Source organism: Trachemys scripta, chromosome 11 (genome assembly GCF_013100865.1).
Source record: "Trachemys scripta elegans isolate TJP31775 chromosome 11, CAS_Tse_1.0, whole genome shotgun sequence".
In the NCBI taxonomy this organism is placed as follows: domain Eukaryota; kingdom Metazoa; phylum Chordata; order Testudines; family Emydidae; genus Trachemys; species Trachemys scripta.
This window is the reverse complement of record NC_048308.1, coordinates 42,609,235-42,633,174: the sequence shown is the minus strand read 5'-3', so window position 1 is coordinate 42,633,174 and position 23,940 is coordinate 42,609,235. Positions and strand designations below refer to the sequence as shown.

General features: G+C 39.6%; 1 protein-coding gene across 8 annotated transcripts in view; it reads left to right on the top strand.

Moving 5' to 3' along the window:
• The window catches only part of CCDC141 (coiled-coil domain containing 141), a 152,842-nt gene extending 130,053 nt beyond the window's left edge, over positions 1-22,789 (top strand). For 4 of the 8 annotated variants that reach the window (XM_034785770.1, XM_034785767.1, XM_034785768.1 and 1 more), the window contains 5 exons: positions 1,326-1,498; positions 14,491-14,645; positions 14,745-14,874; positions 14,957-15,122; positions 19,897-20,247. In XM_034785770.1, the coding sequence (XP_034641661.1) occupies positions 1,326-1,498; positions 14,491-14,645; positions 14,745-14,874; positions 14,957-15,122; positions 19,897-20,026 (754 nt within the window). In that variant the 3' untranslated portion in view covers positions 20,027-20,247. The other 4 variants (XM_034785769.1, XM_034785771.1, XM_034785774.1 and 1 more) reach the window with 4 other exon arrangements.
• Positions 22,790-23,940: the final 1,151 nt, after the last annotated feature.

Sequence of the window (23,940 nt, the reverse complement as noted above, 5' to 3'; positions counted from 1 at the left end):
CACTTTGAGAAGATATTGCTGATGAATTAAGAGGTCTTTACAATTCTGTTTTTAAGTGCTATTAAACATTGATTCAGCACAAAAGAATATGTTGCTGGGATTTTTCCTTTTTTTTTTTAAATAAACTTTAAATTCAACATTTCTCAGGCCACAATTTTATGAAAATAGTGAAAGTGGGTTTTTTTTTTACAATGAATAGTCAGTCCAGATTCATTGTATCCAATTTTGATTGAACAGATTTATATATTTTAACAGACATATAATAGGAATGGCAGTTTTGCATGTGAGCAATGTTAAATATAGTATATGTAGAAACTACAGAATCAGACAAATTAGGGCCTACTTTACAGAAAGTAAATCATCAGTACCACCTTTGAAATCAGTGGGCCAGATCTTCTGGTGAAGTCAGTGAAGCTACATTAATTTTCATTAGCTCAGAACCTGGCTCAGTTGAATTACACCAGCTTTACACTGGTATAAGTGAGGGGAGCACCAGGCTCATATGCTCTCTTTCTGAAATTCCTATGTATGTGTCTCTGTCTAATCTATCTAAGGTACTTACATGGCCACATCCTCACCATAGGTATCTGGGTATCTCCCAGTCTTTAATGTTCTTTATCCCCATTTTACAGGAGGGGAACTGACACACAGAGAGCTGCCCTAGATCCTCAAAGGTGCCTGACTTCCATTGATTTCTTTGGACTAGGTACTTAAATACTTCTGAGGATGTGGGCCTAAGTGACTTGCCCAAGTTCATGCAGGAATCTGAGCAGGGAATTGAACGTGGGTTTCCCAAGTCCTTGGCCTGTGCCTTAGCCACCAAACCATCCTTCCTCAAAGGACTTGTCTTGCATGATGCTTTGTGCACCATTTAAGACTTACTTAAGCCTTTACTACAGGGCTTACATGATGCATCAGGTCTTCTGCAGGCCCTTTAGACATAGGTGAATTTAACCCTTTGTTAGCAAGATTTTATTTAAAAATAAAACCAAAAATTCTCAAAGCAGAAACTTAGCACCCAATCTTGCAAGCTGGTATCAACAGAACCCCATTGTTGCCAATGAGGTGGCACAGTAGTGTCAGCCTGTAAAGCGTAGGTCACAGGATCAGGGCTCCCATTTGTATCTTTTCTAACATTACACAACATGGTAGCTATTTTGTATATCTTGTTTAAATATAACGGGTCTAAATGGAGGGAATTGGGGAGTGGCTGCTGGCAATTACTGTTACTGCTAACATTATTGTAGAGGTTGTCTGAAATCAGCAAATTCTGCTTCAGCAAACACTGATGTAAACCTGACTTGAAAACTGACTCTCTGCTTCAGGTACAAGAAGGGCCAGAAATTGACCGCAGATGAGCACTTAAAGCTTTTACAAAAGGAGACAAAGCATGCTTTGTTCATTCAGAAGGTGTGTGATGCAGATGCTGGCCTCTATGTTGTTCGGGCTAAAAATTCTAGTGGCACTATCTCATCAAGTGCCATCCTCCATGTGAAAGGTAACAGGCCACCTATCACAAGAATAGACTGGATAATGCTGTGTGTTATCTATATTAGCGTATCACTAATGTACTCGCTATTCACGTAGTAAGTGTGATACTGACAGCACCGGGACTTAATTCTCACAGACTGATGCAACAATAAATCAGTTATCTTCTACTGCACCTTTCACAAATTGTGTACCAATCTGCTTATGTGTCACACTGGATGTTTTGTTAATGCCACTGCTACATCAGATGTTCATCTTCCTTTAGCATATTAATGTTTAGTTTAAATTTTAGTTGGGATGATGGACACAGTTTTGAACTCTAAAACAAGATGTCTTAAACTTAATAAAAAATCTTACAAATTGTGCTGTTTGTAGAGATCATAATGTGTCAAAATGCATCCGGGAACATGGTGCTCAAATCAATTTATATAGCATGATGCTTATTACATCAAATATGTTGTTTCTGGTGAGATTTTTCTCATGTATGCTTTAAATGTCTCTTGGTATGGTGTAGCTACTCAAACCCATACAGTACATTATAGTAATATTCATAGTGCACTGGCATATACCAGATCGCTACCTTCTGTTTTAAATACTAGGGCTCTGCTTAATAAAACGTGTCTTGTTTGAGTGACTTTAAAGCAAGGGGATGGAGCCTCAGCTACTTTAAATTCTCATAGTTCCACTGAAGTCAGTGAAGCTTTGCTAACGTTCCCCAGCTGAGGCTCTGCCCCCTTGTTGTCAGTGATGGTTAAATAAGAGAAGTAGCCCCTGTTTTACAATATTCCCATGACAACCAGATCTTTTCAAAGTAAGACTTTTTCAATATACTTAGTTTCCCTATATACCCACTGCCTGTATACATGCCATAATTCTTATGATCCTTTTTTCTCTTCTTATAAAATCGTAAATGAAAGATATAGATGTTTTATACTCCCAGCTGTTAACATGAAAAGGGACAGATAATCTTCTATGCGTTGGACCTTGAGCCCATTTTTAATTCCTTTTTAATAAATTGTTTTCAAAGAGATCAAGGGATATACTCAAAGGGTTGGCTAGTGTATGCAGTAGGATAAATGATAAAATGAAAAGGAAGGATTTTTCTGTGAGTTTTCACTTAAACTACTGCAATGAGAAATGAGCTGCAACTTTAAAGCTGTAACATTCAAAAGAGAATTTGCTTGCATGTTAGTTACGTTTCACTTCTGATAAGGACAAGCAAAATATTGTTTTATTATAAACATAGTTGTGTCAGTGTAATATCTTTGATTCAAAGAATAATTTATTTAAGGTTTTTGACAAAGGCAAGAAAAATAATTATGCCACTGGAAGACTTTGCCCATAAATTATCAGCCTACTTAATGGGTGAGATATTCAATTTATTAATTCCTACTATTTCTTATGAAAATTAGGCACATCTATCCATACACTAAAAGCAGTTGGTGAACATTTGTATAATGTTTTTTCTTTTATTCTCAATTTACTGCTTTCACATAATGAATTTGCTTGTGTGGGAAATTTATAAGGGGCAGGGAGAGACTTACAAACTCTTGCAAAATTTACAACAAGAAAATGAATTCTTGGCTGCACAACATGATCTGAACAGAATCTATATTTCAAATACCAGGAGGCCAATGAGGCTGGAGGCAAACATTTGGATTTTTGGCCCAGTGGCTGCAATTCTATGAAAATCTTGTAACTTTGAAACAGGAGACATCCTCAAGGCAACATAGCCTAGCATCAGGGAAAGGGGGAGCTGGCAGGAGGGGGAAGACAACATACTATTAATAGAATTTATATTACCCCTAAGTCCAGCCATCTCATGTAAATGTTGTTTCATAAGGATTCTTCTAAGTAAGTAAGCCATACCCTTTAGTACTTTTCAGGAAATGTAGTTTTCATCTTACAATAAACTAATTTAAGAATTACTAACAACTTGAATGTTTTAATTTTTACAGAAAAAAAAACAGTTTTGTATTTGTTCCGGGTGATTATATCCATGTTCATTGCTACAAAACAACCAACAAAACAACTATGTTGAGAATCTGACTTGCATATGCATTATAATAAGCACTGAGATAAAACCAAAGTATCCCTCCAACGCGATGTAATGCGTTTCGTATTTTGCCTGTTGTTGAAATGTCAGTGCCTGACTGCCTGATCTCCATTTACAATAAACAGAATGATGGAGGTCAGCAGAAAGCCAGCAGATTTGCAATCACTACATGAAAAGGTGCTGTGTCTAATTCAGTGCCAGTTCTTTTAGCACTTTTCATCATACTGGATTAGATTAGAATCCACTCAGCAATGCGAGAATTCAAAGTCAAAATCCCCACCAAGAGGGTAAATTTGATTTTCACCATGACTTTTCCCCACAGACTGAATCACATGGGTTTATTTTTGTACCACCCCATTTTCTGTGCAGATATGGGCACATGTGCTGAGTCTCCGACAGCATGTCTACACTGCAGCTGGAACTGTAATTTCCACCTCGGGTGGATGTACCCATGCTAGTTTTGATCTAGCTAGCATGCTAAAAATAGAAGCACAGCTGCAGAGGGAGGCAGGCTAACTGCCCAAGTATGTACGGCACTGGCCCTTGAGATCTCCCTGACACAGTTTAGGAAGGCAGCAAGCTGGTCCCTGGTATTAAAAAGGTTGAGAAACACTGCTTTAGGAGACCAGCCCTGGATGGTATGGGATCCCAGCCAAAGTGCAAGACCCTTGGGGAAAGGAAGGTGCAGGCAGATGGGAGACCTGGGCTTGCAGTTAAGTTCTTCTGTCACTACTATGGGATAGAAAAGGAATTGGAGGTAGATTTATGTTTAGACACTTGGAACTAGACGCTTGCTCTCATTTATGTAAATAAAGTGATACATATTTGTCAACTATGCAAATTAACTATTTTTTAATAAAATCTCCAGATTTTTCCTTAACGGGTCTCAATGTGGGTGAGGAAGGGTTCAAATGCTTTGTGTACCAAGGCTCAGCACCACAATCGGGGGCCAGTTGGGAAAATTGATTGCAAGTCTCTCCAAGTGTGTGACACTCAGGTCTATCTCAGAGAAATATCACTTCCATCCTTTTACTAATGTTGTTCATACTCTTGTAGGCTATGTAGCCTACATTAGATTCTGGCTTCTACTCTCAGTTCCTAGCATAGTAAGAAAGACTATCATCTTTCCTTTCAGAGGGGAGGGGTCAAAGAGATCCTTTGTGTGGGGATACTTTTACTCAGAAATAGCAAGAACTGACTTGCAAACCCTATAGTGTCCAAAACTATGAAAATATTTCATAAAACAAACAGCAGAATAGGCATCTCATGGCCCTCATGTTTAATCTCTCATCAAGCTCCCAAGCCACCTGCATTTACTCACTCTGATCATATTTTCCACCATTTCCTGGATAAACCTATTTTAAATCAATAGTGCACTTTTTTCTTTGCTAAATTGTAACTTAAATGGTTAAACTGAAATGCATATTGTGGCTAAACATTGCACGTTCATTTTTCTGCTCATCATATAAGTGTGCTATTGAACTGAACAGCCTGTGAACATGGTTTATCTGAGTGTGCGCTTTGAAGACTGGTGTACAAGGCTTGATTCAAGGTGATGGGTTGTGAGAAGTCATTCCAGATGGGGAGGTTGCAGTGGCACAAAGCTCTCCCATAAGTGCTGCTGTGCTGAGCTATTCACCCAGCCAATGCAATTACAAAACCGGGTATTGCTGGCTGGAGAAGGGGCAGCCCCCATGCTGCTTGTACCAGGAAAGCTGCATTCCATGGGTTAATGCCTGTTCACCAACCAGGTTGAATGGATCCCTGAGTAGTTTCCCCTTCATAAATGCTGTCTTGTAAATGATAAAATAGCTCATGTCTTATCAGATCCTTACTGGAGAAGGATTAAGAGGTGATCAAGTGCTGTGCCAAAGCAAAATGAATTAAAATGAGCATACAAAGGAAGTAAAATTGCAGTCAGAGAAGCCAACTCTGTTCCAATTAAAGCCAGCAGAAGTCTTGCCATTGGCTTTAAAGGCAGCAAGATTGGGCCCAGGATGCTTGCTTTCCTTGTCAAAAGATCAACTTTCCTTTTTAATCAAGCACGTGCAAATTGGTCAGGGATGCAACACCATGCTCTGGGTGTCCCTGAACATCCGCCTGCTGGAAACTCTGACTCGATGACAGGGGATGGATCACTCTATAATTGCCCTGTTCTGTTCATTCCCTCTAAAGCACCTGGCATTGGCCACTGTCGGAAGACAGGATACTGAGCTAGATGGACCATTGGTCTGACCTAATATGACCCTTCTTATGTTTCTTTCTACCAAAAAATAAAGCAAAAATTAGGGCTGTTGATTAATCACAGTTAACTCATGTGATTTACTCAAAAAATTAATCACAATTAAAAAAAATAATTGTGATTAATTGCACTGCTAAACAATAGAACACCAACTGAAATTTATTAAATATTTTGGATGGGTTTCTACATTTACAACACAGAATACAAAGTGTACAGTGCTCACTTTATTATTTTTATTACAAATATTTTCACTGTAAAAATTATAAAAGAAATAGTATTTCTCAATTCAACTCATACAAGTACTGTAGTGCAATCTCTTTATCATGAAAATGTAACTTACAAATGTATATTTTTTTTGTTACATAACTACACTCAAAAACAAAACAATGTAAAACTTTAGAGCCTACAAGTCCATTCAGTACAACTTCTTGTTCAGCCAATCACTAAAACAAACAAGTTTGTTTACATTTATGGGAGATACTGCTGCCTGCTTCTTATTTACAATGTCACCTGAAGTCAGAACTGGCATTCGCATGGCACTTTTGTAGCAGGCATTGCAAGGTATTTACATGCCAGATATGCTAAACATACATATGCCCCTTCATGCTTCAGCCACCATTCCCGAGGACATGGTTCCATGCTGATGATGCTTGTTAAAAAAAAATGTGTTAACGAAATTTGCGACTGAACTCCATGGGGGAGAATTCTATGTCTCCTGTTTTGTTTTACCCACATGCTGCCATATATTTCATGTTATAGCAGTCTCGGATGATGTGCTCAGCACATGTTCATTTTAAGAACACTTTTAAAGCAGATTTGACAAAAGGCAAAGAAGGTACCAATGTGAGATTTCTAAAAATAGCTGCAGCACTGGACCCAAGGTTCAAGAATCTGAAGTGCCGTCCAAAATCTGAGAGGGATGAGGTGTGGAGCATGCTTTCAGAAGTCTTAAAAGAGCAACACCCCAATGCGCAGGGCCGGCTTTAGGCACCAGCAAAACAAGCTGGTGCTTGGGGCAGCACATTTTTAGGGGTGGCATTCTGGCGTGGGCCATGCCGCCCCTAAAAATGTGCCCCGGCCACCCTAACTCACCTCTACTGCTGCCGCTCGCGCGCTGCTGCTCGCCTTCCCTCCCAGGCTCTCAAACCCGGGAGGGAGGGGGAGATCCAGAGCGGCCGCAGCGCGCAAATCAGCTGTTTCGCACGCCGCGGCCACTCGGGATCTCCCCCTCCCTCCCGGGTTTGAGAGCCTGGGAGGGAGGGGGAGACCCTGAGTGGCCGCGGCGCACGCGCTGCTTCTCCCTCTTCCTCCCTCACTCCCTCCTAGGCTTGAGAGCCTGGGGGGAAGAGGCAGGGCTGGGGATTTGGGAAAGGGGCAGAGTTGAAGCGGGGCTGGGGGTAAGAAAAAAACGGGGGAGTGCAGCCAAAATTGTTTTCGCTTGGGGTGGCAAAAATCCTAGAGCCGGCCCTGCCAATGCGGAAACTACAGAACCCAAACCACCGAAAAAGAAAATCAATCTTCTGCTGGTGGCATCTGACTCAGATAATGGAAATGAATATGCTTCGGTCTGCTCTGCTTTGGCTGGTTATCGAGCAGAACCTGTCATCAGCATGGATGCATGTCCTCTGGAATGGTGGTTGAAGCATGAAGGTACATATGAATATTTAGCACATCTGGCACATAAATATCTTGCAACGCCAGCTAAAACAGTGCCATGCAAACACTTGTTCTCACTTTCAGGTGACATTATAAACAAGAAGTGGGCAGCATTATCTGCTGCAAATTGTAACCAAACTTGCTTATCTGAGCGATTGGCTGGAATAGGACTGAGTGGACTTGTAGGCCCTAAAGTTTTACATTGTTTTATTTTTGAATGCAGTTATTTTTGTACATAATTCTACATTTGCAAATTCACTTTCATGATAAAAAGATTGCACTACCGTACTTGTATTAGGTGAATTGAAAAATATTTTTGTTTTTTAGGTTTCAGAGTAGCAGCCGTGTTAGTCTGTATCCGCAAAAAGAAGAACAGGAGTACTTGTGGCACCTTAGAGACTAACAAATTTATTAGAGCATAAGCTTTCGTGGACTACAGCCCACTTCTTTGGATGCATATAGAATGGAACATATATTGAGGAGATATATATACACACATACAGAGAGCATAAACAGGTGGGAGTTGTCTTACCAACTCTGAGAGGCCAATTAATTAAGAGAAAAAAAACTTTTGAAGTGATAATCAAGCTAGCCCAGTACAGACAGTTTGATAATAAGTGTGAGAATACTTACAAGGGGAGATAGAGTCAATGTTTGTAATGGCTCAGCCATTCCCAGTCCTTATTCAAACCGGAGTTGATTGTGTCTAGTTTGCATATCAATTCTAGCTCAGCAGTCTCTCTTTGGAGTCTGTTTTTGAAGTTTTTCTGTTGTAATATAGCCACCCGCAGGTCTGTCACTGAATGACCAGACAGGTTAAAGTGTTCTCCCACTGGTTTTTGAGTATTTTGATTCCTGATGTCAGATTTGTGCCCATTAATTCTTTTGCGTAGAGACTGTCCGGTTTGGCCAATGTATATGGCAGAGGGGCATTGCTGGCACATGATGGCATATATCACATTGGTAGATGTGCAGGTGAATGAGCCCCTGATGGTATGGCTGATGTGATTAGGTCCTATGATGATGAACTTGAATAGATATGTGGACAGAGTTGGCATCGGGGTTTGTTACAAGGATAGGTTCCTGGGTTAGTGGTTTTGTTCAGTGATGTGTGGTTGCTGGTGACCAGCTCTAATAACAAACCCCGACGCAAAAGAATTAAAGAGAGACTGCTGAGCTAGAATTGATATGCAAACTAGACACAATCAACTCCGGTTTGAATAAGGACTGGGAATGGCTGAGCCATTACAAACATTGACTCTATCTCCCCTTGTAAGTATTCTCACACTTATTATCAAACTGTCTGTACTGGGCTAGCTTGATTATCACTTCAAAAGTTTTTTTTCTCTTAATTAATTGGCCTCTCAGAGTTGGTAAGACAACTCCCACCTGTTTATGCTCTCTGTATGTGTGTATATATATCTCCTCAATATATGTTCCATTCTATATGCATCCGAAGAAGTGGGCTGTAGTCCACGAAAGCTTATGCTCTAATAAATTTGTTAGTCTCTAAGGTGCCACAAGTACTCCTGTTCTTCTTTTTGTTTTTTAGAGTGCAAATATTTGTAATCAAAAATATAGTGAGCACTGTACTCTTTGTATTCTATGTTGTAATTGAAATCAATATATTTGAAAATGTAGAAAACATCCAAAAATATTTAAGTATTTTATTATTGTTTAACAGTGCAATTTAAAAAGTGATTAAGCATGTGATCAATTGCAATTAATTTTTTAATAGCTTGACAGCCTTAATAAAAATAATTCTAGATATGGAACTAAATCTTGCTGTCCTTATTTGGTCATCTCTCACCCAAAATTCACACTGCTTTCCATGAGATTTTTGCCTAAATAAATACTTCAAACTTTGGCCCAGAAAAAAAGTCAGAGAGAAAATAAGCCAGCTTTCCTAACTGAAATATATGATTATTTTTAGGAGCACACAATGGATGGGTTGGGAAGTATGGTATTTACAGTATTGCTTCATGAGGGGCAGACTGAAATGCAACTTAGAGGAAGAAATATTTTGAAAATACTTTTATTTTAGCAAAGTGAGAGGAGAGGACAGAGATATTAAATAAAAGATAAAACAGGAGGGTAGGGCTAGGGACTGTCTTGTCCCTTTTGTAGATGTTAATAAATCAAATGCAGAAGCATACAGTTCCATTGTTCAGTAATACTAATATTGTCGCTGAGTACTACATTTCAGAGAGTGTTGTTAGGTTAGCATGCACTTGCTTTTCACTTGCCTTAATCAAATATTGTAGTTAGTCTAATATTTAAATTTTACAGATAGGGTTCTTTTAATCGCTGCCTGGTACTCAGGCACTCTGTGGCTGTTTGCAATAAACAAAGAGGCAGCAGAGAGCTATTTTGCCAAACTGCGGGACACTGAAGGGCCTTTTCCCACTGTCAATACTGGGATTCACAAGCAAAGGTATAATACGTCCTGATTGTTGCCAGATGTCCTGATGCCAAACAGACCAGGTGGAAGCTCTGTGTTCACTGAGCCTAATGAGCTCTCAAAACTCTCGGCTCGAAACTGCAGCTGGCGTCTGTTCAGCACAACCAGCGTGAGGCTCCATGCTCTGATTGCGTGTTACCTCTCTAGTCGCAGAAGGATTTACTCTTTCCGCTTCAGACATGCCAGTCACCATTTTACACCCACCATTTTGCTTTCAGCCCTTTCTCTGGAGAACTTTTGTGCAGGCTGCAGGGGGAGCGAAAGCTGTTTGCGTCGTTACACCCCTGCCCCCGGGACCATGGACAAGCCCGCAGAGCGGTCAGACACGGTGGGAGTGACTGTTTGAAACCCGACCTCCATTCATTGCCCGCTAGACCAGTTCCTACTTGTAAACTGGCGTTTAGCTGAAGAAAGGCGGGTTGCTGGAGGTCTAGTCATGTGTGGTTTAGCAGTAAAAAGTTCCACCCTGCAGGGCTGTCCCTTGTTATCCTGAGTGCCAGAGCCCTGTCTGAGTTTTCAGAGTGCCCCAGAACAGGTGGCCATAGCAGCTTTAGCGGTCCCTTGTATAGGTCCTGGAATAAAGCTTCTGTTACTAGCCAAAAAGGCAGCCTGAGTTGGGATCTCCCCCATGACTGACTATTGGCTGAGCAGCATCTGAGCCCAACATAATTTCTTAGGGAATTTCCATGTGGTGGGGCGCTGAGGAAACTTTTTATTTCTTAACTAGCAGTTGGAGCTGCAGTTCACAGGTCTGAAATGTTAGTCCCAGGCAGGAGAGATTAGTGGTGTACCAGGTGGGATGGACAAAAGGGAATGTCAAATGTAATTTCATACACTTTTTCGACACTGTAAGTGCGGTGGGGAAAGCCGGGTATCTGGTGAGCCATGTGATGAATCCTCTGTATTGAGCCTATATCTAAACATTCTAAACCTTGATGCTTTTTTCCCCCAAAAGAGCTGCTGTGCTCTTTTTGTTTTTTTTCTTTAAGCAACCTTGTGCAGAAATAATTACTTTGTTTCTCCAGATGTGAAATCCCTTTCAAATCCAAGAATTACATTAACCTGGGGTGATAGATGGGCAAAAGACAACCTGGAACCAGAGACAGATTTCAGGTCCACTATCCTCTAGACCTTTAGAGATAGAAATGGGAGTGTTATACGACTGAAGACCTGGGAGCAGTGGGAGTGGGGAGCACTTTCCAAAGGGGCTCTAAACTTACTTCTAGCCTTGGTGGCTCATGGGATGAAATATTAATATAAAATTAGAAAACCATCTTAGATCCATTTGCAGTTTCAAGATGAGGAGGAGGGGCGGAAAACCTTGATTGCCTATAGTAGTCTGTTTATGTCCATTAAAATTATTGTTGTCGTTAGAAGATGAACTCCGTTTTCACTACAAATTTTGTAGTATATACTAACATTCAACAGAAAGCCAGATCAAAGCTGGATTCCTTGTCACCTTATGGCTGTATTTGAACAGATGTTTGAACCTTTTCTGTCCAAAATAAGTAGCATTTGGTTCTACGCTCCCCTGATGTACGGAACAGAAATCTCTATGGTGGCAAAAGATTGACTCTGCATCATAGTATCTGGTTGAGTCAAAAAGATGTAGGAAATTTCATGTGACACACCACCTTTGTCCAACATAATTCCACAGTGCTACACAACACTTCTACTACAGCTAGGAAAGAAACTGGGGTTTGTTCTTAATGGTGCAAATTAATCTTTTTAGTGACAGTCACAGAAACCAGAGGCAGACACCCATTTTAATATTCTCAGCTGGGATGCAAGCCTTTGACTCATACACTTGAATCATGTATGGTATATGGTCTCTTGGCTGCTCACAGTCATGTCAGTCTGTAGGATGGCACAATGTCTGCTAACAGTATGTTCACTGGAAATTTGCCCTAAATCACATTTTGAATTTTATGTTTAAAGGTGCCCATCTACAAGGTGTGGGCCCTTCCTATTACTTAGATATACAATGGTGGCAAAGATGAGCACCTTCTTTGAATGCTAGGTTTTCATCAGAACCTTTTTGTGCCAACGCTGGTACCACATAAGTCATTCCACCTCAACACAGCCATTGGCTCTGCCTTACTGAAAAAACAATAGCACTGAAAAAATGGAGAAAATGAACAGCTCCTTAGGAATTCACAGGCATTTGTGGGGGTGCGTGAAACTGTATTGCAATGGGTGCATCAGAAATTCATTCTGACATTTTGGTGTATCAGCTTATTTGCAACAGGAGCAGTTTCCCCACGTATTAGTATCAGGAAATAGCATAGCTTCAAGGACTAATGGCCCAATCTGAACACCCATTAATCCTTTTTTTTTTTTTTTTTTTTTTCCCCGTGGGGCTTGGTGCCTTGCAGGATCACCTACTGGTCACAAAAAAGTAAATATGGATGCTCCAAGAGGGGAGGGGATGTAGAACAAATAGGTAAATGCAAGAGGGAAACAAAAGGGGAGGAAATAGGAGTTGGGGAGGATACAGGGGAGACACAATAGGCAAAAAAGAGAAATTTTAGAGACCGAAGAAAATGGGGAGCAGGGGAGGAGTGGCTCATCTATGCTGCCAAAAACCTTGCTTGTGCTTCATGGAGAGAAGCTGCTGCCACAGGGTTGATTGCTGCAAAGTAGGAAATATGAAACTAAAAGACAAATGGAGAATAAATGAGGAAAGTTAAATTTATTTGGTACTGGAGCAGGTTGAAATTTTTCATTCAAAACGTTCTTATTGAAACTAAAAACATTAGCAAAAAGTTTCTGTTTTAAAAAAAAATAAAAAATCTGGGGGTTTTGCCCACATAGAACATTTTGAAACTTAAAATGTCTTTTTCTCAGTTAAAATATTTCCAGTTTGCATAACTTTTCTTTACATTTCCAGGGAGATTGCCTCTGACCTGATTTGGAAATCAAAACCTTCAGTATATTTAACTTTTTCCCTGGACCAATCCTACTTTTTCCCCAGTGCTTGTTTAATCCCTGATAAATTGTGTTGCCTGTGTTGGCCTATAGTTTAACTAGCCCTTTGCTGGTGGATGGCAGTTTGGGGGGCTAAATAGTTTCCAATAACAGTAGATGACTGTAAAGAGCTTTTCATTCCAAAACTACCTCTGCTTCCAGCTACACAGCAACATTGGATAGAATCTAACTTCATAGTCATTAACATAAGAGCCCTGTCTGAGGATATAAACGCCCTCTCCCCAGATCTGCTGCTGCTTCTATACAAGCCACATCAAATACCTCTTATTTGTAGCTTAAAGCCATGGCCTGCAATAAGGGAGGGGGTGGGTGGATGTGTTGAGTTGCTTCACTTCAAAGGGAGCACCTAAAGATATGCCTCTTACAGGCCCACAGTTTGTGATGGGGGCGGGGGTGGTCTGAGTTGTTAACATAGTTTTGGCCTCTTGCACTGTTTAATTATAGACTTTGTGGTAGCCGGGAGATAGCAAGGACTTAGGATAGTCCTGAGTCACATTTGCTCTCACTCCCTGCTGGCCCCTGACACACCCCTATGCCAGAGACTTTTGTATGGGGGACTAATGGTAATTTGCTGTTAGTGGTGTTGCACACTCTTGTGGGATATACTGATTTTGCTCTCACTTTTGTGTATTGCAGGAATGATTCTGCTGAACAGAATTACCCCAATATAAGTGACAGCAGAATCACACCCTAGAGTTCGTTATAATAGAACTGTTAGTGTTTAGTGACCTTATCCAAAATATTTCACTGATTCAAATTTATGAGAGCCTTGTCTGTGCCTAAAGGATTTACCCTCACAATAAGATAGCTAGCATGCATACAGTGGGGTTTGCCTGGTATTGTTCTTAATAAATCTGTATGCTATGGTATATTATGAAATAATGGAGGAGAAAAAGAGAGTATATATTTCTGATGTGGAGGGGAAGAAAGATGTGATTTAAGTGTCTGGACTGCTCTAAAAATCCTTTACTTTGTAGCAATCTATCTTAGTTTTTCATGTGGGGCTTAAGTGGTAATTTAAGAGTGCATAAATCCTGTTCTGTCCTTCATTATTAGTGTGAATTTGACCCTTTTGTAGAATAGGATTCTTGTGTGCTTTACTAAGCTGCTAACCTGGAAGGATGGCACAGACTAGCAAAGCCAAGAAAAGCATGATGTGCAACAGTAAGCCTAGCCCAAAAGTTTGCCAGTCTTGACATTGTTCCTTAAACTTCTGTACGAAATGTGTTTTACTATTCACTGCAATAAGGTAATCCACCATATATTTATCTATTACTCATAAAAAGATTTGATTATCTAATGCTACCTTGAAATTAATATCACTCTCCTGAGGCGTGGAGGTCTTGATGCTCACCACCCTATGTGCCAAGGAGAGTTTCACTATTCCCACTCCATATCACACAGGCAAAAAGCTAAATAAAAGGAATACAATTTCAAAGATGTATGTCCTTTACTGCTGTGTAAACTAGTACTCTTGAGATTCAACCATAATCATGGATTCTTTTCTCCGTGCAATAATAAAAAAATTATGAAAGCAGAAGGGGTTTTTTTTTTTGCTTTAGTTGTGCCATTTCAAGTACAGTATACGCTTTTTTTCAGTACAAGGAAAACAACCAAACTTCATTCAGAAATTTGGACACACAACTCTACAAGAAGGAGAAGATTTAATCCTGCATTGCACTATACGTGGAATACCCAGACCAAATGTTGTTTGGACTAAAGATGATATCAGACTGGTAGCTGGAAACATCAGTGTATGTCTTAAGTTTTTTAAAGTGTTCCTTGGGGAGGGACATAGTATATCTTGCTGTGTGCTACTAATTGTTGTCTGCACATATCTTATTGTTTTACAGATTGAGAAATTAGGTGACTCCTATTACCTTTTAAAAAGAAATGTAGTCCTTGCTGATACTGGGAAATATATTTGTGTTGCAAGCAATGAAGTTGGGGAAGCATACTGTTCAGCTTTCATAAGAGTTACAGGTGAATGCCCCTCCTCCAATGCACATTAGTATAATTAAAGAGAACTTTGTTACCACTCTCACTGACATATGTTTTGTTTCAGAGAAAAATGAAAAACCAGAAATTCCCACTGAAACTGAGACAAAATCAAAACAGGAACAAGGATATTTTTCAGAAAAAATGACTGTCCCTACAACTGAAGTGGGACAAGGTCAGGATGCATATTGTATGAAAGGTCAAAGGCCAATGGCTAACCATCTGTCAGTGAGGTAACTGTAGTGGCTGTACTGAGCTTCACTCATGCACAAGACCCTGTTGTCTTACATTACCCAAAAGTGAGTAAGTGACTCATAACATGACTATCATCTGCATTTAGATATCTATCAGAAGATACCATAGATCCATATACAATTTATAAAATCTTATAACTAACTATACAGTAGAACGTAAGTGTAACTTACATAAATGTAACTTGTATGTAATATCACTCTAGCCTTATCAGTTCCAGGATATTAGAGAGACAAAGTGGGTGAGGTGATATCTTTTATTTGACTTACTTCTGCTGGTGAGATAAACAAGCTTTCGAGCTACACAGAGCTTTTCTTCAGGTCTGTGTGGCTCAAAAGCTTGTTTCACTTGATCCAGTAAAGTTATTACCTCACATTTACAGAGACAAGGTGATATATTCATAAATGATCTGGAAAAAGGGGTAAACAGTGAGTTGTCAAAGTTTGCAGATGATATAAAATTACCCAAGATAGTTAAGTCCAAAGCAGACTGAAGTGTTACAAAACTGGGTGACTGGGGAACAAAATGCCAGATGAAATTCAGTGTTGATAAATGCAAAGTAATGCACACTGGAATACATAATCTCAACTATTCATACAACATGATGGGGTCTAAATTAGCTGTTAGCACTCAAGAAATATCCTGGAGTCATTGTGGATAGTTCTCTAAAAACATTGCTCAATATGCAGCAGCAGTCAAAAAAGTTAAGGTTAGGAACCATTAGGAAATGGATAGATAATATGACAGAAAAAAACATAATGCCACTATACAAATCCATTGGTATGCCCACACCTTGAATTCTGCAGGCAATTCTCGTAATTCCATCTCAAAAAAGAGATATTAGAATTGGGAAAGGGGCCGAGAAGGGCAACAAAAATTATTACAGGTATATAACAGCTTCCATATGAGGAGAGCTTAGAAAGACTGGGACATTTCATCTTAGAAAGGAGATGACTGAGGAAGGATATGATAGAGCTCTATAAAATCATGAATGGTGTGGAGAAAGTGAATAAGGAAGTGTTATTTATCCCTTCACATAACACAAGAACTTGGGGTCACCCAATGAAATTAATAGGCAGCAGGTTTAAAACAACAAAAAAACAAAAACAAAAAAACAAATATTTCTTCATACAATGCACATGTAGCCTGTGGAACTCATGTCCAGGGGATGTTGTGAAGGCCAAAAGTATAAATGGGTTTAAAAAAGAATTAGATAAGTTCATGGAGGGTAGGTCCTTCAACAGCTATTAGCCAGGATGGTCAGGGACACACACAACCCCATGTTCTGGATGTCCCTAAACCTCTGACTGTTAGAAGCTGGGACTGGATGATAGGGAATGGATCACTTGATAAATTGCTCCCTCTGGGTAGTTCTATACTTACCTCCGGGTCCAGCAGTAAGCAATCGATCTTCTGGGATCGATTTATCACATCTTGTCTAGACGTGACAAATCGATCCCAGATCAATCCCGGAAGTGCTCGCCGTCGACGCCAGTACTCCTGCTCGGCGAGAGGAGTACGTGGTATCGATGGGGGAGCCTGCCTGCCACATCTGGACCTGCGGTAAATTCGAACTAAGGTACTTCGACTTCAGCTACGTTATTCACGTAGCTGAAGTTGCGTATCTTAGTTCAAAGTGGGGGGTTAGTGTGGACCAGGCCTCTGAAGCATCTGGCACTGGCCTCTGTTGGAAGACAGGATACTGGACTAGAACACCTATTGGTCTCACCCAGTATGGCTATTCTTATGTTGTATATAACATCCTCTTAGACTGAATTGCTCAAAGGCACTTTTGACTAAAGAGTGTTTTAAAAATTCAACAAAGCTTCTATTACATGCTGGTATAGCTGAAGCAAGGTATCAACACTATTGCTGCAAAAGTGCACTACTAACTGGTGCCAAGCAGGCATAGGATTTTGTGAGTGAAATGGCCACAGGCTTGACAATTTGTTATATACATTTTATATTGCTCATTCTACAAGTGTCTCCCAAGGAAATTCTTGCATTCATGAACTGGGCATGTTACGTGAATAGTACGTCCTCCACTCCCATTTGAAGAGAGAGAAGGCACTATCTATATATGATCTCTTTACTCAACAGCTGGAAAATAAAATCAGTGGTGTGTCCTGCAAAAAGTCCCAAGTTAACTTAGCAGAAGCACAAGGGTTTTTTAAGCATAGCAGAGGATGCCCACATGTGAGGTCTCATTTACCATCCTGGTACCTTATTCAGCTTCTTTAAGTCCTATGCCTATACATTTAGTTACCAAGATTTCACCAGAATGAAAATGTGAAATGAAGGTGGGAGAGAGGAGTGATAGAATTCTCCAGAGTCATCAATGATGTCACCAGATTTCCAGGAGACAATGGTCATATTCTCACTGTGGCATTAGTACTTACTGTGACACTAAAATGGATAAAAATAATTTCCTACTTAAAAGCCTATGTCTTATCCCAGAAAGGTTAGTATTTTATCAAAATATTAGATCCATAAGTGATGACTATTACCTGCATATGTTGAAATCTTTCCTAATCATATCTGGCTGACACACAAGATCAGTTTACTGCTATCCTGAAAAATAATGTGTTCACAGTGACTGCTGCTAGGAGTATGAACGTGTTAAAGTTACAGGGTTTGGAATGTGGACTTTAAGAAATGCTTAGCAAATTCATCCCAAAAGTTCTGTAAAAAAAAGGTTGAAAGCTCTCACAAAAGACTTCATGCCACATTATGGTGATCCAATGCATTTTCACTGGCTATATAGCATTCACTGCTGCGGTTGGGAGTCAGACAATACTTTTGGATATGTGCACCATCTCCAGTGAAGTCAATGCCATGTGTGTGTGTTGTGTTTCTGAAGGCAGAATTAAGCCAAAGTTGATAGTGGCTACAGCAGTAAATTTGCTCCATTGACCCTCTTTTTACAATCATCAAAAAAGCAAAAGTGACATAATTATAACCATTAAAACAGATCAGTAACTGAAATGACACTTGGATCTTCAAGTTAAGGTACAGAGGTTTCCAAGGCACAGGAGCTACTTGACGGCTCACATCAAGGAGAATTTGGCAGGTATTTTACAGTATTTTGAATGCTGCATAAAACAAATGGAATATTCTCATAATAAGAGAGTGGGCCTAGAAGCTGGTTGAGGCAGGGGGAGAATAGGCTGCTGAAGGTTGACTACACTAATTAGAAGGCAGCATTCATGCTAATGAATATTATGATTTCAAGATGATGTATCTAACAAGGAGAGCTGAGAGAAACTTGGAATTTCCATCCAGTGGGAAACTTTGGTATTTTGATGTTTGTTTTCAGCCCAAATTAGAATGAAAAGTCAAAATATCAAAACTTTAATGGAACATGTTCTTAAAAAATGACATTAAAATCTTTTTTGAAATTTATCAAAATGAAACATTTTGGAGGGCTGTGGGACTCTCTTAATGCAACATTGGGGTTCAGTCTCAGGCGAGACCATGATGCATTATGAGAGATGTCACTTGGCTGTGGAATCAAGCCCATAGGGGAAAATAAAAATATGAAGCACAGTGGAAGCTAAAGTGGACACTGATTATTGATGAAATGATGCAAAACAAAACAAAACATTTTGGCTCAGTTCAACAAACCAAAATTATTTGATTTGGATCAACTTGACCTGAAATTAAATATTTTGTTTTGATTTTATTTCCTGGTGCCAAAAAGTTTTTATTAAATTTTCCAAAATAAAAATTTAAGAGTGGAAAATCTTTATTTTTTTCCTCAAACCACATTTTCTGTCAAAACCAAAAACAATGGAAAATTCCTCAACAGTTCTTCTAATGAAGCACGTTACAACTCTGTGAAAGGTAGATTTTTTGGCCATCTTTTTGTCTTAAAATGCCCTGAGAAACTAAAGTGAGAGGTTAAGGGGTTTAGGATTATTTCCATTTAGGATTATTCAATAGAAAAACATCTCCATGAATCGTGCTAGCAAGAAGCAAATGACTGTTCCTGTTTCCTGTGAAAGTGGTTGAGTGTCTGTAGGACAGTCAACATGCTACTAATTAGCCTTCAACACTCTACCTAAGATCTAACCTTTATATTGGTCAGATCATTGTGTATTTGCTGCCAGAATTTTCATTATTATTGTGGTATTCTTGCTCCTTCATTTGGACTGATGATCTCTCTTGAAGGAATAAATATCTGAGTTTTCTCTGTAATCTTCACATCCTCTAAAAGTTCTGCTGTGCTATGTTGATGAGAGTGCAAGAATGCTGGTTCTTCAATCTCTTCCCATCTCCTGTGAGATATGTGTTAATCTGAATCAAAGCTCATAACACAGGAAAGAGAACTAGAACATATGTCATGGGCAGCATATTGGTTGCAAAAACTGCTCTTCTATTTCTTCAAAAATCCTTTCTCCCCTGGTCCTCCTATTCAAAGCCAGCTGAGTAGGCAAAGGTCCATGCTTTGTGCATCATGGTGAAATGTCATCTGTTCCAAAGAAAAAACAAAAACCTGAAGACTTTTGTTTTACTGTTGTGACTCCTCTGCTTGTACATAACACTGCTACTTCTTGCTCTTCACCAGTAATATAATAAGTTTTAGTCCAGTGATCTAATCTGTTAGGGATGGGATTACTCCATACTTCTGTCCATGATCTTGGATATTTTAGAAGCAGTTTTGTCAACCACCACAGAATGGTGAATGAAGAGTGCTGTAATTTACACCAGATTAAAATGTAGCTGATATTAATTTAAATGTGTTTGCTTGCACAGGTTAAAACATGAACAGTGGCTGCAGAGTGCCTATTTTTCACATGTGGAGTCGCAAGAGGTTAATATCAGTTTGAAGCATGATCCCATACTTCTCTTGGCTAGTCCAGAGGATACTATAGGGGAAATCTAATTAAGAAGATGGGTTGAACTTCAGGATGCCCAATTTATGAGTGGACTAATTGCTTGCTGTGAATCTTCATGGAACTTTGACATTGTGGGGGCGGAGGGGAGAAGGGACTCTCTGAGTACTGCTTAATTAATACCTGTTAAGGACATGCTAGTAATTAGAATTTGTAATTTGTTTCTCTGTATTTCATTAATAAAGTCACATGCATAGCAGAATTTACTTGACGTAAATGTTGTGGTTTCGACTTCACTTGTTTTATCCTGGCTTATAAGACAAATTAGAAAATGCACCTTCTTTTGAGGTGTGTTTATATGTGATATTAGTAAATTCCCCTCTGCTTTTTTAAGTACCTTTTCATAGGCCTTTGAAGACCACAGTCATCCTTGTTGGTAGGTCAGTTTTCTTGTACCCATTCTGTCAGCAAGACTGAGAACAAATATCAAGTGTGGTACACAAGCAACTGAATGAGAGAAGAGCAGGTTTCCCCCTTTTTCCTCTTAAGTAGCTAATGGAGGACTTCAGTTCTTCAGTTTTCATTTACACAGGCAAGAGTTAATGGATTCTATAATCAGGGAATGATAGAAATAAATTTTTGTCTCTTATGGCTGGCTAATCCTATGTATTTAAAACCTGGGGTGGGCGGTTGATCAGTTCCCAAGATCTCTGGTAATGCTCCTAGGGAGGCTGTGCATGGACAAGCAATCATTTCTGGCAACTGGAAGGGTGGGCCTAGTCAGGATTGCTACTAAGATGGTCTCTGGGCAGATGAAACTTTTTAAGGCAGCTTAATAGGAACTTTATTCATATATGCATGTTGTTTGCAAGACTTGCATTATAGTGCCTGGTGATAGACAGGCCAACTGTCACTTTCACTTACGTTGGAAAACTGGGTTTCCTCCTTTGGGTTGCAGACGCTCCTACAGTTGTCCTTAAAGAGTTCCAAGACTACCACCAGATCAGCAGCAGACGTTCTGGAAGCCACTTCACACCTGCAGCGGAAGTATTGGAGGAAGAGGAGCAGTAAAAGCCATAGTTTGGTTGGCAATTTGAGAAGCAGTTGAACCAGCAGGACTTTCAGACTCTAAAATAGCTGTTCCTCAATGGTCATTCTGATCCAAATTTTCAAAGCCCCATGCAGCAGACAATTTGTGCAACACAGACTCCTATTCCTATACTACCTTGTGTTCTTTGGCCAACATAGCTGGTGCCGTGTGCATTTTGTAAAGCACATCTGTGGTGCAAAGGTTTGGAAAATTGATACTTTAAGTGAATGTCCTGTGCTCCCAGGTGAGTACTAGGCTTATGCATCACTTAAATCCCACTGTAGTCCTGTTTTGGAAGCTTAAGACTTTGCTCTGGCCCTCTACAGATGGGGGTGAACGTCACCCTTGCAGAATAGGGACCCAAATAACACATTAGCAGCTGTCTCTCAATCTAAAACCATGAACATAAAAATCAACAAAGACAAAACCTATATGCTGTGAGTCCCCTATAATCATCTTCAGTCAATAAATACTTTACTTGTATATCTTATTCACACAGGTATTGACATTGGGTTAAAGGCCAGTGTTAAATATTTCATTTTTTAATAGCCTTTAAACCCAGAGAATTGGAGTATGGGCTATTTAATTACATCTCACACATAGACTGTAAAATTAAAATTGATAAACACTTTAGTTCTGTAATGTCTCTTATCAGCTGGACTGTTTATAGAAGTGGTGTTAGAAATTGCAGGATAACTAAAGTGATTCTGTGAACATGAAATTGTGGCATTTTATGTCTATTGTCCCTGATTCCATAGCCAATTTGCTCATTGAAAAAACAGAGGGTTTTTGTTTTTTTTAACTCCCAGACCTGCAGACACAGCTTGGGATTTGAAAATCAAGCTCTGTTTTTGCTTTTGGTCTATTTTTTTTTCCATTTTTTGTTCCCCCTCCTAATCCTTATCTGGTTTACACCTCATGACTGTTGATTAAGTTCCAGCTGTGGATTTTTTATTAACCATGTGATAGGTAATATATGAAACAGAATCCAACATACTCTCCCATAGTTTTGTGATACTGTTATGATTTGTCTTTGTCAGCAAGGCAAATAGATATGACTGTGAATGCATACAGGAAACAGATCTGTTAAGGTGTCTTTTGTTTACATAATCACTTTTCTGACCATAAGCACACCTAAATCACTCATAGAATCCTAGAAATTAAAAATGGAAAAGACTTAATACATTATGGAGACTATCTCCCTGCTATTTTATGACACACACACATACACATACACACAAACACACACCCAGCACAACAACTAAGACTGTGTTGAGGAGAGATAGGGAGGTTCATTCCTAGTTGGTATCTTCTTCATTCAAAGCCTCAGTTCTTGTTTATCTTATCCCATCATCTCAGATAGCACCAGCACTTGACAGCAGCATCAACTTTTCAGCCGTAAATGTAGGCATTCTCCTACAGACCCTATCACTGAATAGCTGACCTCTAGGAAGTGCTATGAGTGGAAAAGATCAGTGTAGTCTGTGTATTCTCTCCATGTTCCTGTCATCATCTTTGTCATATTTCCAGGCTCCATTAAGGGCCCTGAGGTTGGTTAGTGTGGAACTTGGATTTCTCACATGGTTGTGTAATGTAGTGCAAGCATCCCAAGCCATCAGTCTGGCCAAAGATACTTGCTGTTTCATTAGAGGTCTTATGTGGATACAGATGTCATTGCAAATGTTTTCTGTTGCTTATAAAATTTTTGTCTTTCAGACTGAAACTTGGCATGTTTGTTTTCAGTCCAGGAGAAAATATTTTTGGAAAGTTTAGGGAGGGAGGAGGAGCAGTTCAGCCATTTTCAAGGCTGAAGCTGGGGAATTACAAAAATGTTTTGGTTTGAAGAGCTCTAGTGATCAGTGGTAGAGGTTAGAAAACTAGCAACTCAACAGGGATTTATTCTCTAGGTCATGTGGGTGAAAACTGATTTTTGGCTTGTCAGTTTTATAAGGGTTTAGAAAAACACTTTGTACATGTGGTTTGATTTGTTTAATGTGATTCAGTAACTGCTTGCTTGTCAAGGTTCTGTTGGCTCTGCAAGTGGTGTGGCAAGTTCATACGCAACCTACTCTTTCACATTGAGAGAAGGTGTATAAAGAAAACAAAGGCACGTAGGGGAGGAGGTGGGGCTCTACCTCTCTCCATACACTTAGGCTTGACCTACACTGAAAAGTTATATTGGGATAGCTACATCTGTCAGAGGTATGAAAAAAACATACCCCTGACTGACATAGCTATGTCAACAAAAACCCCAGTGTAGATCCATCTTGCATTGATGTAATTAATGTGATTCAAGGAGGTGGTGGTCCTACACCAACAGAAAAGCTCCTCTGTTGGGTGTAGGCTGCGTCCATGCTCCATGGCTCTGCTGGCATAGATATGCCAGTATAGTCTCCATATTGTAGATAAAGCCTTGGTGAATGAATGTGTAGAGGGAAGGGAAGGGGAGCAGGAAAGAACACAGGGCTCCTCTCCTATTGACTGCATATATTTTGCAGTACAGTGCACTCTACTGCTGTTAAGCAAATAGCTGCATATTATTGATTTTTATTTTTTTTAATAAACTAGGGAAACCCCATTTAAAAAGTACATTAAGAGCCTGTTAAAGACGTATGGTGAAGCATTCAAAAATCAGGAAACAGTGAAGTTATAGTTTCACGCTCTTATGACTAAAGGTTTGATCCTGTAACACTTCCACATGCAGGCCCATTGAAGTAATTGTTTCCCTTATGCACCTTCACTCATTGTAGTCAAAAGGACTACTTGCATGAGTGAAATTACTCACATACTGAAGTATTTGTAGTATCAGGCCCATAGTATTTTATTACACTAAAGATCACATTCTATTTCTGACATACTGTATATTTTGAGAAA